This window comes from Amphibalanus amphitrite, unplaced genomic scaffold (assembly GCF_019059575.1).
Source record: "Amphibalanus amphitrite isolate SeventyFive unplaced genomic scaffold, NRLGWU_Aamphi_draft 000365F_arrow, whole genome shotgun sequence".
NCBI lineage: Eukaryota > Metazoa > Arthropoda > Thecostraca > Balanomorpha > Balanidae > Amphibalanus > Amphibalanus amphitrite.
In genome coordinates this window covers 155,358-170,910 of record NW_024881859.1, presented here as the reverse complement: position 1 = coordinate 170,910, position 15,553 = coordinate 155,358, and the positions used below count along the sequence as shown (strand labels likewise).

General features: G+C 58.4%; 1 protein-coding gene across 6 annotated transcripts in view; it reads left to right on the top strand.

The window, feature by feature from the left end:
- Positions 1-15,553, top strand: part of LOC122389611 (neurobeachin-like) — a 157,729-nt gene that overhangs the window by 81,999 nt on the left and 60,177 nt on the right. For all 6 annotated transcript variants that reach the window (XM_043381793.1, XM_043381798.1, XM_043381794.1 and 3 more), the window contains exons 33-35: positions 235-407; positions 818-1,083; positions 1,365-1,501. In XM_043381793.1, the coding sequence (XP_043237728.1) occupies positions 235-407; positions 818-1,083; positions 1,365-1,501 (576 nt within the window). The remainder of the gene's footprint in view (positions 1-234; positions 408-817; positions 1,084-1,364; positions 1,502-15,553) is intronic.

Below are 15,553 nucleotides of genomic sequence, written 5' to 3'. Positions count from 1 at the left end.
GGTTCAGTCAGATAATACACACGGTTCCAGGGTTTTATTCCCCTTAACCTGTGCAGAGTTTGTTCACTGTCGCTTGGTGTTGAAACGCTAGGCTAGTCTCAAACATTGATGCGAGCTCTCGATCTCTAGCCTGTCTACAGAAGTGCCAGTCTGCAGGAAGACGGGAGTATGTGCGACCGGTGACCTGACTTACCCTGATTTGACCTCCCCGTTCTCTTTCTCTCCTCTCCTCAGTCGGCCTGCGCGCAGACGGTGCTCACCCGTCAGGAGGAGGAGCGGATGTGTGACCACCTGATCACAGCTGCTCGCCGACGAGACTCTGTCATCGCCGGCCGGCTCATTGAGAGGGTGCTCAACTTGGTGGCCAGCCAGCACGGCGCCTGGGGTGGCGACCCCAGCGTCCCCAGGTCAGTGTCATGCCCTGTGTGTGGGCGAATCATCGAACTTACATCGTACATCGAGAGATTGTCGTCTGTGTATTGGTCGGTGCCATGTGGTGTTGTGTTTGGTAGAATTTCGTGTAAATAAGTTGTTACCGTCGGTTCATACAGGATAATGAGTAGAGTGAAAATCCAATGCGTTTTGATTATTTCGTCGAGAGTTTTGGCAATAAGGTTTGAGTGAATATGATCGCTGGGTCCTCCTTGAACCTTAGGCTTAATGCGGTTTTTGAAGCGCACGTTTTGTAGCTTACCTCTTGATAGTAGCGCTACTATCTGATCTATCTACTATCTGATCGCTCGATCAGATTTCCACTAACCACCCTGCGAACAGCCAGTTGATAGCACACCCTCACCACCCCGTTTCTCCCCTCCAGACTGAAGTTCTGGAAGCTGGACGCGTGGGAGGACGACTCTCGGCGCCGGCGGCGGCTGGTGCCCAACCCGCACGGCTCCTCGCACCCAGAGGCCACGCTGAAGGCGGCGCTCGAGCACGGAGCGCCCGAGGACGCCATCCAGCAGGCGCAGCAGGAGTTCCACGCGCACGTGACGCTCAAACGGCGTCACCAGCAGAGCGTCACGGCCTCAGAGGACGAGTACGACGTGACGGCAGAGGATCGTGATATCGACAGCGATATAGCTGGTAGGTATTCACGGCGATGACGGCTTGCATTGTCGGTTAGGTGGAGTGTGTTATGTGCTTCTATTTGAGTTTGCTTTAAATAACCTTTTGCAGTGATGTGAAGCAACTATGTCTCAAATTGCGGGTTATATTGAATACCCGTGACATCTTGAACGGAAGTCAAAATGACAGGCAACCTGGCATCGCTGAACAATATCGTTGCCTCGTGTTGACGTTTTTCTAACTTTGTCCCGAGTTTCTGAGCCCAGTACCATGACCACCTCGTTGTCCCGCTCCGTCAGGTCCAGTGAACATGTCGACACCGGCCTACCTTATGGCTCCCGGCCTGGTGGTCCCCGGTACAATCTCCATCACGTCCAACGAGCTGTACTTTGAGCTGGACGAGGACCACCCCGACTACCAGGCCATCGACGCTGAGGTCAGTCCCGCGGCGCCGCCACGGGTCACATTTCCCCCCACACTGGGCGCGAACTTTTATTGGACTTTCACTTTCTTACAACTGGCATTCTGTGGTCTTTTCGTGATCTCTCTCTCTCTCTCTCTCTCTCTCTCTCTCTCTCTCTCTCTCTCTCTCTCTCTCTCTCTCTCTCTCTCTCTCTCTCTCTCTCTCTCTCTCTCTCTCTCTCTCTCTCTCTCTCTCTCTTTCTCTCTCTCTCTCTCTCTCTCTCTCTCTCTCTCTCTCTCTCTCTCTCTCTCTCTCTCTCTCTCTCTCTCTCTCTCTCTCTCTCCGGAGCTTTCTACAAGACTGATTCCGTTCATTGTCTGCGCCTGGAAAGGTTCTCGCCGATTAGACTTCGACACTCGGCATGGTTATCGGCTTGGTGTGGTGAGTGGTGTCCGCAAATTGAGCCGTTCATTCGCTTGTACTGTCCACCACGGATGATGTTTATTGTTTATTCAGCGAAAGGTGCATTTTTGTTTGAGAGTCGAGGTGACTGCGGTACAGTCGTAGTGCGATTGAAGAGGCTATTTTTATCGTCGCGTTGCCTTTCGGATGAGCGAATCGGAACAGTCCTTTATTGGAAACACTATGGTTATTTATACACTTGCTTAGCGTTTATTGCGTTAGGTAGGCGTTTGTTCGGATAAGAAGAAAAAAGATTCCGTTGGACGCGGGTGCTGCCGCGGCCAGCAGGGGCAGGGCACCGATATCCAGTTTTCATGTTGGTTCATAGATGGCGCTCATGCCGGGACTCCCGCCCGCCGACACACGGCTCGCTGGTATGGTGGCTCGGCGGCACTGGTATACCGGTGTGCGTTCGCTGTAGTAATCGGTTTGTCCCATCCGTCCCTTCATCTACTCCGCTCCTGTCTATCCTCTACCATACCTTCCCATTTCTGCTCAGGATCACCCCGTCCTCACCCGCGATCAGTGCTTATACTTCAGTACTCCGTGCAGATCGTGATCCCGCCAAACTAGTCAGTGAGGACAGATCCAGGAGGAGGAAACTACCCCTCCGGGATGACCGGTTTTAGTGGCTAGGTAGTCTGTCTAGCCGGGACACTTCCGTCCCAACTCGGTGGGCTCCAGTCGGTAGTCGACTTAGCCCCATGCCTCTCCATTCCGTGGCCCTTGGTATGGTCATAAGACCAGTAGCTCCTAATTCAACAAAGCAATTCAAACAAAGTTAATAGCATAGGTGTTTGGGTGACCAGCATGAGATGCAAATTAAGAAGGTGGAGAGTCCACAACACCCGTACTGCCCATCATCCTACGACCCATGCGGTCAAACAACACTACAAACTACAAAGTGACATTAAGTGTAACGCTGTTCTAAAGCCATTTGTGGTTGAGTGAGCCCTAAATATGCTGCGTTGACAGAAGCTCGGTTTCTAGATCCTACGACCGATTCTCTGGTCAGACGGCAAAGCAATGGCCGCACTAGCGCCGCAATAAATACCCAGCACTCCGTGCCTGCCAGTCCAGCTCCTGAAGGTACTCTGTCTCCGTGATGTAGTATACACTCCTAGCACGGCGTTCCCATGCCTTCCATACGAGCGCACCCGCCACGCGCCGGGAGCCTCACCTTATCTCCGGCTCGGCTGCTCCGGGCGGGCTGTCCGTCACCGCCAGGTAGGTGCGCTGACACCGTGTGTACACACACCTCGCTCGGTCGTTCCCACGCACCGCGCCGCGCCGGACAGCGGCCGTTTTTGCAGACGACCCGCGGCGCGGCTGCAAGTCAGCCCGGCGACCGGAGGCCCGTCCACCGGCTCCCGTCCGCCTCCGCGGCTGGCGGTGCTGCTAGGAGGACCTGTGAGCGCCTGGTGTTGTGAGCGAACGGTGGTGACCCGGCACGCTGCTGGCGGTAGTGAGCATCAATAACAGACGGTGTCGCGCCGGTGGAAAAAGGGCCCCCGCTGCTGGGAAGCTGACCCCGCGCCGGTGGCCGGTCACGTGCTTCTGGGGAGGGGAGTGGCGCCGGGGTGGGCTCGAGGGATTGGGTTTCGGGAAGATGGAGAGGAGGGGTTCCGGACGTAACAAGGATTGAACGGATGCGTAGGCGAAGGGTTGCTGGCGACGACGTAGGCGAAGGTGCCTGGCGTGGCACACTTGCATAGCTTACCTAATTAAGGTAGATATTTGCATAATTGGGTGCATATGTCTGGTATTGGGGTAAGCCTATTGTTTATGCTTACCACACAATAGCTCATCAAAATTTGGACTCTACACTTCCTCAGACTGAAACACAGTGCGTCGCTACTCATAACTCGAAGGGAGGGAGAAACAAACACCCTGGGATCCTGTGCTGTCTCATGCGGGCCGTATTTACATACGCACGCCCGTTGTGTCCCACTCGTGCCCGTTCCATTCAGACTCTCTCGGTCGCGTGTTGGTCGGCTATTTGTAACGGGCAGCCGGCGGCAGGTCCGTTACCTACTGAAAACATTGCCATCATCATCACCATCCGCCTTCCACTGGTCATTTACACGCAAACTAGCACTGGTGCGCACGGACCAGCCTGAGTTGTTATCGTCTAACAAGACAGGCTGCTTCGGACGTCTGCATCGCAGTCTGCATGAGGCGGATTGGCTGGGATTCCGTCTGCAGCGGACACCCACTGACCGTTTAGTAATTGCATCCAGCGGCCATTAACCGAGTGGGCCGTTAAATAGGCAGACTCGCCCCGGTCCGCCGCCGCCGCGGGCCGACTCCGTTGTCCGCTGGTGGTCCGACCTGCACAGGCCATCGGAGCGTATCATCCGAGTTGTGAGATACCCCGGCTGCCGGTCGGTGGGAGCTGGCCGGTGCTGGCCGGAGCTGGGCGGGTGCTGGTTTATGGCGCTGTCCGCCCAGCGGGGAGCTGGCGCCACCGTGACGCCGCGCGCTCTGCAGAACGGGACGGGCCGAGAGCGAGGGAGGCGGCCGCCGCTCGGCTCGGCGTGGGGCTCCCTGCGCCGAGCTGAGTTACGGCTATGGCTGCGCTGAGAGATGTGCTGACAGCTATCAGCGACTCTGGATGTCATACCGGGTAACTAATTACCCGGCCCTCGCTCCGGGCCGCTCGGGTATCGTACTATATATTCAGATGATTATCCGGTGACGATATATTGTCGAGCGTGGCTCATTGTCTGACATAAACCCTGCGGGTATCAGCGGCTCACTCACGAGCCTTGCATGCTCTAGCTGACAGCAATTAGGCCATCAATCGCCACAAAACCATCAACACCGTTCGTATTCCCGTTGCCACAGTTATTGTCTTATACACAAGACCCACCCACTTCTCACGTCCTTAATGCCATTCAGCGTATCACTGTCTCCCGCCTTACTGTGCCGCGTGATTTCATACAGCCACACCTTGCTGTATCGTGCCTTGCCCCGCCCTGCCCACTGTTCGGCTGTGCCTTCCTACATCCCGGCGTATGTTACCATATCGCGTCGTTTCCTGCTCTGCCCTACCCTCTCCTAATTGCTCCCGTCCTGTCATGCCTCTCCATGTCGTGCATTGCAGTGCCATCCCCATCTTGTCATGCCGTTCCGTTCCCGTGGCACGGCCAGCATTCCTGACGAGTGGCGCCGCTGGCGCGTGTAAACACGACTAACGAGCCAGCGCCGCCGGCACCGACAGCCGGCTATTAAACACGCTGTTACGGCGGCCCGGACGGCGGGGGGCGGGCCGGCACGACGGTGGCGCCGCCCTACCGCCCGGTCAGCGCACTGGCCGCAGGGGGCGCTGCTGAGCCCGGAGCGGACCGCACACGCGCTCAGAGAGCGATGGACGGACAGACGGCGCGCCGTCTGTCCGCCCGCCCCGCCGCGGCGGGGCGGGCGGGGAGGGCGGGAGGAGGTGGGTGGATGAGGACTCTGGATGACTGATGGGGCTGTGCCCAGCGCAGGTACCCGCCGCTTTTTAGGTACGCCGGTGCCAGGTTGACAAGTCGGATGATTTGTGGATTCTCAGTGCTGGCGCTGTACGTCTGTGGGTTTTCTGACGTCGCTGACAAAACAAATGGTGTCTGGATGCTAGCCACTCCGGCTCTGCGGCCGCGGCTGCCGCGGGGGCTGACGACTGCCGTCCGTCGCCGTCTATCGGACGGAGCCATCAGGCGGCGCCGGGCGGCGGCGCGGAGCGGTGAGCGATCGCGGCGGGCTATCGCGCCATCGGCGGCGGCCGGCGGCGAACCGGTCGGCCGGCGCGGCGCGACACTGCGCCATGATTTGTGGCCGCGTCACCGGCGGCCGCGCGCCGCGCCGCCGTAAAAACACCGCGCCGCGATAGCCATCGGCCGAGCGCGGCCAGCGGCCAGCGGCCGTTTTTCCGCGCCGGAATGCCACCGGCCGACGCCACCCGTGAAAAGCATTGTCTTGGGCGGCGACAAATGTCGGCGCTCGCCCGGCGCCGAGAGCCGGACGCGACCAACGAGCCGCTCTGCAAGGTGGTCGATGCGGCGCGGCCGAGGTAAAAACTCGTCCGCCGCGGCCGACGCGACGCGACGCGGCCGTATCGCGCATACGATCTGCGGTGTGTGGAGAGTAGGCCGCTCGGTGGACGCGGCCGCTGAGAGAGCTGGTGGGAGGTGGTGGGTGATGGGTGTGTGGATGGGTGGGTAAGTGGGCCACGGCGATGGGTTTGAGCGCGCGCTGACGGCTCGCCTGGTCCCGCAGCGGAAAAACTGAGGTCGAGATGATGGGGTTATGGGCCGGTGATGGATGGGCCTCATTGAGGATGTCATGTTGACATAAACGGTGGTTAACTCGATTGTTTTGAATGACCCGTCAGAAACTGATGCGCGTGGGGTAGCATGAATGTATGGGTGCTTTGAAAATTTGCGCTCATTTGGCTATTAAATAATTTAGTGAAAATGGTCACGACCAAAATTATGAAGGGATATACTTCATTTACTGCCTTCCTGAAATTGACCATAATTATTGCGTTCATGCAGCCTAGCGCAGTTATTGCGTAATGACGTTTGTGGTTTAGTGTCAATACATCAGTTGTGCCCTACGTTATGTAGAGCATAGATTACAGCTTTCACTACCACTATGTTGAAATTCGCGGCAATTGCTTATGATACGTATCAGTATCCTGGAAGCCAGCTGCTACACCAGCTTGTCACCCATATATTTATTTTATTTACTCCTGCGTCGGCTTAATTCAAGGTTTTCGTTTTCGGAGGGTATTTATTACACTGTTCTTTTTATTTGTTCGCCCGTTGTCCTCACCGTATCATCGCTAAATTGGTCCGTTTGGACCTTTTATGGAGTGATGGCGCGGTACCCGGCCGGCACGTGTTTCCGACTCGCGGTCAGCACGTGTCCCGGGGCGGCACGTGTGTAACGCCAACTAACCTCCGCTGCCGACCGAATCATTGAGTCGCCCCGCCCACAGCTTTTGAGCACTGTCGGGCTCGTGAGAAGCCGTCTGTGTGTCCTCACATCCGTGACTGGAGCCCGCCCGTTCCGTCCCTCCGACCGTCCCTCCCCATACCTCCACCGACCCGTGGATCCGTCCATCGGTCTCGTCCGCCCATCATTTGTCCTCAGACCCACCGGTCCCGGCCAGTACCGTGACCAGAGTCTGCCCGCTCTGCGGCGCGTGTCGCCGCCGCCCGGTCCACCGGTCCACGCGCTAATGAGCGGCCCAATCAGCGCGCTAATGATGGCCCGGCTGATGGAGTATCGACCCCAGCGCCGGCCGAGCGCTGACCGCCGCCGCGCTGACCGGCCTGATTGGACACGGAGCAGAGCGGAGGTGCTCCCGGGTGCTGACAGCGCCGTGTGGGTCCGCGGAGGTTCCCTGCTCACTGGTGTGTGAAATTGGCGGTAAAGTGGTGGGATTTGATGGGTGATAGAGTGGTCCGGGTCGACACTGGTTGTTAGCCTGTTGGTGTATTTAGTTGTTAATGGATACAGATATACTCAGTAGGCATATGTTGATTGTTAGTCATTTGATATGGGAACTAATAATCCCACTGTACCACGGTTAATCAGACCAGCCCCGTTGTTCGGTTTTCGCTCTTTTTCCGTGTTCTGTACGTACCGCCGTGCGGCGCCACGCCCAAACGGTCCCCGTGCCGACCTGTGGACGCCCATCTCTGATCTCTGTGATAGTGGTCGGTAACGAAGGCCCGCGCCGCCACCCCGACAGACCGAAGCGGGCTAATCAGCAGCGTGCCACCACCCGACGCCGGCTAAAACAAACTCGGATTAATAACGACCGGCCGTAATTAGCACCGGGCCGGCGCCGTACGGACGGGGAGGGGTAACGAACAGAGGCCCTGGAGTCGGAACAGTCCCGGTGGGTAGGGGAGGGAAGCGATGGGGGTGGGGTTGTGAATATTTGAAGTGGGCAACCGGAAAACATTTATTGTAGCCAAGTTCCCACAATTATGTAATTTAAATGACAGCGGTGCCGTTGATTGATTTCGTCAGGACTCGGTAGCCCACGCACAAACGTGGGAGCATAATTCATAATGGTCATTATTCGAAGAGTATAATTGCTCCTAAAGCCCCGATAAACAAACAATAGTCACTGAGACACTTCTGGTAGTTTCACAGCATTTAGCGCTATTAGCAAGCAATATTTGAGAGAACCAATGAACTGGTGGTATGGCAGCTCCATGGATCTTTGACTGCTCAGTTGATCTGACGGTTCATAAGCCTAGTCTCCGAGTTTGAATTCCCGGGTTCATCGGCCCAGCTTCCGTTTCTGTCTCGCTGGCTGACCTGGCCGACCGCGCTGGTCCTGCCGCCGGCGGGCGGGCTCGGTCCGACCAACCGCAGTGGTCCTGCCGCCGGCGGCGCTGTCTCGGTCCGACCGCGGTGATCGGTCCTGCCGGCTCGTCTGTCTCCCGGTGACGGACTAATTGCCGGCTGGCCGTCTGGCCGGAGGTGAGGGGGCGGACCGGCGTCGGGCCGACCGTCACTGGATCACCGGCCACCGAGGCCGACCGTGCCGTACCGAACAGGGAGAGAGGAGAGTGAACTGTGGTTCGTGGCCGGCCACCTCTGCGGGTCGTGCGGCACCGGGGCGAACGGTAGACCGGCCGCCGACTTCCTCGGCCGGTCATGTCGTGCCGACTCAAATCAGGGGAGGAAGGAGGGTGAACTCTGGCCTGTGGCCGGCCAGCACGGCTAGCCGTGCAGTACCGGGCCAGGGAAACAGGAGGGTTCACCTGCAGCCGGCTTGAAGCAAAGGAGGGTGACGTTTAGAGGAACCGAGACGCATAAATAAAGCAGATGCAAGGGAGCCTTTTGTCTCCGGATCGCCTTTGGGTAGACGCAGCCACTAGCCCTTATTCAGGCGATCTCCAGGGGCTTATTTTGTTGCTCTGCAGCTCATCAATAGCATGGGGTCACGGCATGATGAGAGAGTCCTGACAGACGCACTGCTGCGGTGATGAGGCGTCTCCCTCGCAGGTAGTCACCGCTCCTCTCCCGACCCTCGCTATGACCACACCGCCCCGCTCCACAGCACCGTGGCCGTAAACACCGGCCCTCTGGCGGTGTCCATAAATTCGGCGCCGCCGGCCGCGTCGCCAGGCCATTGTTTCCGATAACGAGCCCGATAACATAGTGGGCCCCTCCCACCCGCCGACCCTCCCCGGCGGGCGGGCCGCCGCCCACAACTCTCCGTCGACGATATGGCGTGCGCTGAGGTGGGTAGTGTGGTGAGCCAATCGAGAGACATCGGTGAGCCAATGCAGAGCTGTCTGGATTTTGGATTTGGGATAGCCATTGTATTGCTATCTTAGACATAATTTACATCGGAGAGTCATCGGTGAGCTATTGGAGTGGTGTAAATGATCTATTTGGGTCCTATCGGTGAGCCATTGGGATACTATCGACTATTTATTTTAGAGCTCTCGGTGAGCGCTGTCCGGCGTGCTGTGAGCGACTCTCTGAGCCATTCTCAGCAGGGTGGCCGGCCCGTTACCACCATCTGATTGGCATGCACGGCGGCTGCAGGGAGCTCTGCCGTGCCGCGCCCGTCCGGTTATGGGACGCGCCCGGTGCAATGTGTAATCATGCCGCTATTTATAATGCTTCTGATTGTCCGAAAGCATACGGTTTTTAGAGGTATGCGCTGGAGCACATAGTTATTCTGTAAATTATAGCCGTTACAATTATGGCGTTCTGTTTTAGCAGATAGCAACTATGTTCAAATCTGCTGAACATAAACGGTACGTGTCTACTGGATCAGTGCGTCATGAAACGTCTCTTTAGATTTAAGCCCGGCCTGCTAACTAGCCGGGCTCCCCAGCTGGTCCATCGGACCAGTTTGGCGCTCTGCAGTAGCGCCGATCAACCGTCGCGATATGGCACGACACCGCATTAATGGTTCACAATGAGACGCCGGCACGCATCTGAAAAACCATCAGCTGGCACCAGGACAAATCGATTGAAATTCGCATGCGGAGATTGGCAGCCGTGGCGTGTGGCGTGTGGGTTTGTGAGGTATGTGGCGCTTCTGGAACGACACGAACGTGCTAATCGTTCACCATTATGGCGGGCGGGCAAAAAATAACCCAACATTCACAGGGGTTGTTACCATTTCTATGTCCACGAACCCCAAAAGTTAAGTTCTGATCCCGAAATTGTAGGCTGGAATGATATCAAACAGTGTTGTCCTTAGCTCTGCTTGTAGCTCTATATTCCGCGGCCGCCATGGACTCAACTCACGTCTCTTGTCTCGTCTCTGGACTCTGCCGCATATTCATCTCTCATCCACCACGCGCATCCCTGAGTTCCACTCTGAGCCTCACTCCACAACGGCCGACGGAACCACCGCGCGCTGCTCAGCCCGACGACCGGCCCAGCCGCCCCGGCGGGCCCGGCGTGCCGGGGCGGCGCCGGCCCAGCGCCGCCGTTCTGATTTACAGGTCTGCCCGGCCGCCAGCGTGTAATCAGGCGTGTTGGCACCGTGTGCGATTGAATGTAATGGCCGGCTGGGTTGGACGCCGGTGATGGAGCGCCCGCTCGGCCGGCAGCCTGATAGATGCGGCCCTGGAGCCCCGCGACCGGTCCGACGGACGGACGGACGGACGCGTCGAACGGTCAGGCAGGGCAGACGAACGAGGACTGTGCGCGATGACGCTACTCTATGAAGGGGAGAGACTGTCCTGAGTCGGTGCAGGTAGCAAGGTGTGCAGATGTGGGCTGGGCTTGGGTCTTATTGTGCAGGAAAGGGAGTATCGTATAATGTTGATGTTTGAGATAAATACTGGCGATGCGCCGTGGAGAAGTGAGAGTCCCATAGGGCGAGATCGCCATTGGACAGGAATGTGAAGACGGACGGAACTATGCGGTGGGTGGGCCGTGCGCTATGCGATAGGAGGGCCGGGACGCGGAGGGAGGGAGGGCCGGGGGCGGACGGTGGTGGCAGCCTGATAGATCACCGGTCAAACGGCTGCCATCAGGTCAGATTCCGGGGTGGCCGGCGCGTATTGGTCATCGTCAGTCTTATCAGAGTGCTTGTTAGCGACGATAACGGAACGATCCGTTCAGGACCATCTACCATAGGGCCATGGAGCATGCATAGCAGGGAATATAACCATCGAGGGATGGTAACACAGATACGTCACGTTATTTCAACCACCTAATCACTTGTTATGACAGCGTGATCTATTTTTATCTCATGTTAGTACGGCACACGACCACCCGTGCCCACCCACTATTTAATATTCATAGCTCTTGACTGGTCACGGTAGGAATGCTGAAGCGACCATGAAACTATCTCATTGCTTCACTGTCTGAGCGGGAAACCCTTCATCATGCTCCGGGAATGTTTAGGAGCCCGCTGTCGTTGCTCACAGCGCTAAGGAGGGCCTGTGTTTCGTGCTCGGCCTGTCATCAGGCTCTGTAGCGTGTCATATTTCGTGGCTACTGCTCGGCGGTGGTCGGGCCGGCCCGGGGCCAGTCTCTCCCATGGCTCAGTCAGGTGGGACGGTGGGTGGGCCGCCGCGCTGCCGGCCGCGTGCTGGGACGACCATCGCATAAAGCAGGCCGCTGTCCGCCGGCCGGCCGACCCGCCGTGGTAGGGCCGCAGTGGCAGGCAGTGGCAGGGGTAGATGTGCTTCTAAGTTGCTGCTGCGTGATGTGGCATTATTTAGGTAAGTGGGGTATAGGGGAGTGACTGGACACAAGAGGCCAGTCTGATGCTTGGTCGTAGTGGATGTTACTAATTGCTGTGATCCTGATCTCGCATTTCGGGGGGACAATTCCTTTGCGAGAGCTCTAAAGTTGTGATTTCGCACGCTTCAATGCAGATTGACGATTGTAGTTGCATTAGATTCTATGTCTTATCAGAAGTAAGCGTCGTGCGTGTTTCTGGCGGCGCCTCAGCTATATCTTACCAGGAATAAACTTCGTGCGTATTTGGGGTGGTGCTCCAGTTATATCTTCTCAGAATTAAACGTGCATATTTTTGGTGGTGCTCCAGTGACGTAACGCGGGACGCCATATTGGCGCTGTGACGTCACCGTTGTTAATGTGATCGCCAGGTAATTAATTGTCGACGGGCGGCCACAGACGACGAGGTCGACCCGGTGCCCCGCCGCCGCCGACTCTAGTCCCTTGGGTCGGTCGCTGTTCCATTGGAGTGAGTCTGAAATACCCCGCTACCGTCACCTGTCCCTCTCCTTCCTGGGCTCAACACTGCTTTTAGCTTACATGAAAACGATTTTTAACTACGCCTCGCTCGCCAGAGCCATTTCCACCTAATATATCATCTAACACTCGTGACTTTCGTTCGGTGTAGTCGCCGTTGTGCCCACTCGGTCCGTCCGTTTCCGCCTCCCGCGGTACCCAATCCCACTGATGGTATAAATCATGTTGATTGAATAACCGGCTGAATAATATCTGCGGGCGGCTGATTCGGCCGGCCCGCTCCCACGTCTCCCCCGCTCCCTGCCTCTCCGTGTACCGCACACGGGCGGACAGAACACGGCCACGGCGGCGGACTGCCGGCCCAATCGGTCCCCCGCCGGCCCCGCGTGGCTTCATTTCGCCTCGTCATCGACACGCCCATTCATACGGCGCCGGCGTGGCGCGCGGCACGGCGCAGACGGCGCCGGCGGAGTATGAATGGGCTCCGGTGGACGGGAGAGACTGGGACAGGAGAGTATTCCATCCCCTACATCACATGTCGTTGGTGGCGAGTTTACCAGGGAACCGGAAAGTGTGGTGTCTCGAGGGTTATGATCATGACACTAAAAGTGCGGCAATCAAGGCCCTAGGATGGGTTCTCGTTATCCATTTAAAGGTTTGGTATTGTTCATTAGTCACCGATTTCTCCTCAAAGTAAACCATTCCGTGATCAAACTCCGCGTTTCAACCTCTCGTGGCTGCACTTTGGACATTCGCCATGGCTCTGGCATGCTGCTCCGTGCCTCCTGGACCACCTAACAAGCCTGCGTGGCGTGCCGGTCGCTCGATGTCCATCCTCCATGTCCAATGCCCATTGTCCATGTCCATTGTACAGTGCACCGCACAGTGTCCAGCACCGGAGCGTCGTAAAAAGCACCCGATCGCCCCATCGCAGCGCCGTCTCGGCTCTTGGCGCTGCTTGCTGCTCCTGACTGTGCTTGTAGGCATTCGAGGCAATGTATCCGTGCTGTATAATGTTCATGGAATGACTGCCTGAGAGGCTTTGGGATGAGATAGGCACTGGAAAGGACGGGCGATAAAAAGTACGAGTAGTTGTGTGATGAGGTGAACGGTACGGCAGCGTTGCCTCTTGAGAAGCGTAAGAAGCGTTGTATGTTTAGCTCTGCCGGGACGGAGAGGTCGTTCATCGTTGCAGTGAGGCGCAGGACAGTGCTGCTTCTAATTGGGTGGCTCCCACCAGTACCAAACAATGGTTCGTGGACAGTGGACAGGTCAGACGGCCGGCCGGCTCGCGTGTCGCCCCGCCGCTCGGCCGGCCGGCGCTGCAGCCGCCGTCAGCGGCCATCCGTCATCCGTCACGGCGGCTGGTGTGACAGACGGCCATCTGTCAACGCGCGCCAGTCGCCGACGGTGACAGCAGGCGTTGGTCAACCCCCCCCCCTGTCTGTGGGGGGGGGGGTGACCGGCCGCCACCCGTGACGGTCCGCTGTCTGAGGAGACCGTTGGGACTGAGCTCATGCTGTCTCTGAGGACTGTTTGGACCGGTGATGAGCAGGGGCCACACAGAGCGTCGACCGCGGCCGACTCGACAAGCCGTGTTGGCCGCGCAGGTCGGCTCACGCGACGTCCCGACACGCCCGGTCGATGTCGGTCGAGCGGGCGCGTGTCTCGGGCGGCGTGCAGACCCGGTGAGGTCGGCTGCAGGGGCGGCCACACACAGCGGTCAGCTCAGGCCGCCGAGTGTCCTACCGTGCTCGACCGCCGCTCGGTACACGCCGCCGCCGTACGTCATCGAGCTTCCGATGACGGCGGCTCGGCGGTGGGCACGTCATCAGCGGCGGGGCGCCGCGCCCCCCGCTGGCACTGTTTACCCAGGGCGGCACCCGACTGCGCCGGTACGGCCGCTCGCAGCGCGCCGCGCCGTCCCGGGGCCGGCCGGCAGCTGTTTATTGGACGGTATTTCCATTTTGATAGGTGCGCCGATGGGTCGGACCCGGCGGCCACACAGGCCGGCGTGGGTGTCGGCGGGATGGATCGCCGGCCGCCCCGGCCCTGGGCCGCGCGGTCGGAATGTGGTGATTCAGAGGGCATGGAACCTGCTGTGTGTGTTATACTACCATCGCTCTCTTCTCTCTGACCAGTTAACGGTTCCGCTTTCAGTGCTAATCATTTTCAATGAATTGATGAATTTTACGTACACATCACCACGGCCGCAGTTCTCAATCTTTCCAGCTGCCTTGGCACCTCTCCGTGTGCCAGAGCTGCTGAATTCCTCAGTCACTCGCCCGCGACTATGACAAATGCCCGCCCGGGCGGCACCCTCCGCGAGTTTTGACTATCTGCCGCCGGTCGGCGCCAGCAGGCCGTCATTCGGCCGTCTGCCGCAGTGACGGGTGGAGGAGCCGGCGACAGCTGCGGCCCCCGACGGCGCCGTCCCGTCACACCGCCACCAGGATGCATTAATTCCGATCGAGTCGGTCTGTCTGCAGCCGGTGGGGTCGGGCCGGCGAGGCCGGCCGCCCACGGGTGATACCCGCCGTACGGCCGCGGTGGCGTGTCAGAGTGTCACGTGCCGCTGTGTCAGGGTGTCACGTGCCGCTGTGTCGCGTGCGGTGGGCCGGACGGTGCTGTCAGTGGAGTGATCCCCCAGTGACCAGCCGTCACCGGCTGCTTGTCAGGGTTCACGGAAGGGCCGCCGTCCGTCAGTTTAGATCCAAAGGGACTGTCGCTGCCCGCCAGTTCAGACTCCAGACCCACAGAGATGGCATAGCCCACAGACGGACATCGGCATGGGCGTCACCACCACTAGGGACAATAGGGACATTGTCCCTAGAAGTTTTGAAATCATCGAAAACTACTAGGGATTGTCCCTAGAAGTTTTTGGAGCTCCCTCTGCTGGGGACACGCAAAGAACCCGGGACACGATAATGGCGCAACTTGCTCAGCTCTCCGAACACATGTGTTTTGCCGCGAACGGTCGCGTCAACATCGCCACGGTAAATAAAAAGGCCCTCGAGCGGTGTGCCTCCCCACAGATGTGACGGTGCCCTCCGGCCTCCAGGCACGTGCGTGTGCTCGCCGTAAAGCTGGATACCGCAGGCCGGCACCCGTCCGAGAAATTGGTCGAGTTTGTTTCCCAGTCACCCGAGGAGACACCCGAGCCGATTCTGGAGGTGCCCAGCATGATTGCTGAAACGAACTCGGCTGGTTACATACAGGTCCAGCTTATAAACCCGACCGATGACGATATGCAGCTGCCCGCCGGTTACGAGCTGGGGCAGAGTCAGCTGTATGAGGGGCTGGTCGCCACAGTGCGCGTGGACCCGGCGCGGCGGGAGGTCAGGATCAGGGCAGTACTGGGCCGCCGCTCTGGGCCGGCCGCCGCGCTGGTCAAGCCAACATTTCCTAAATCAATTCCCT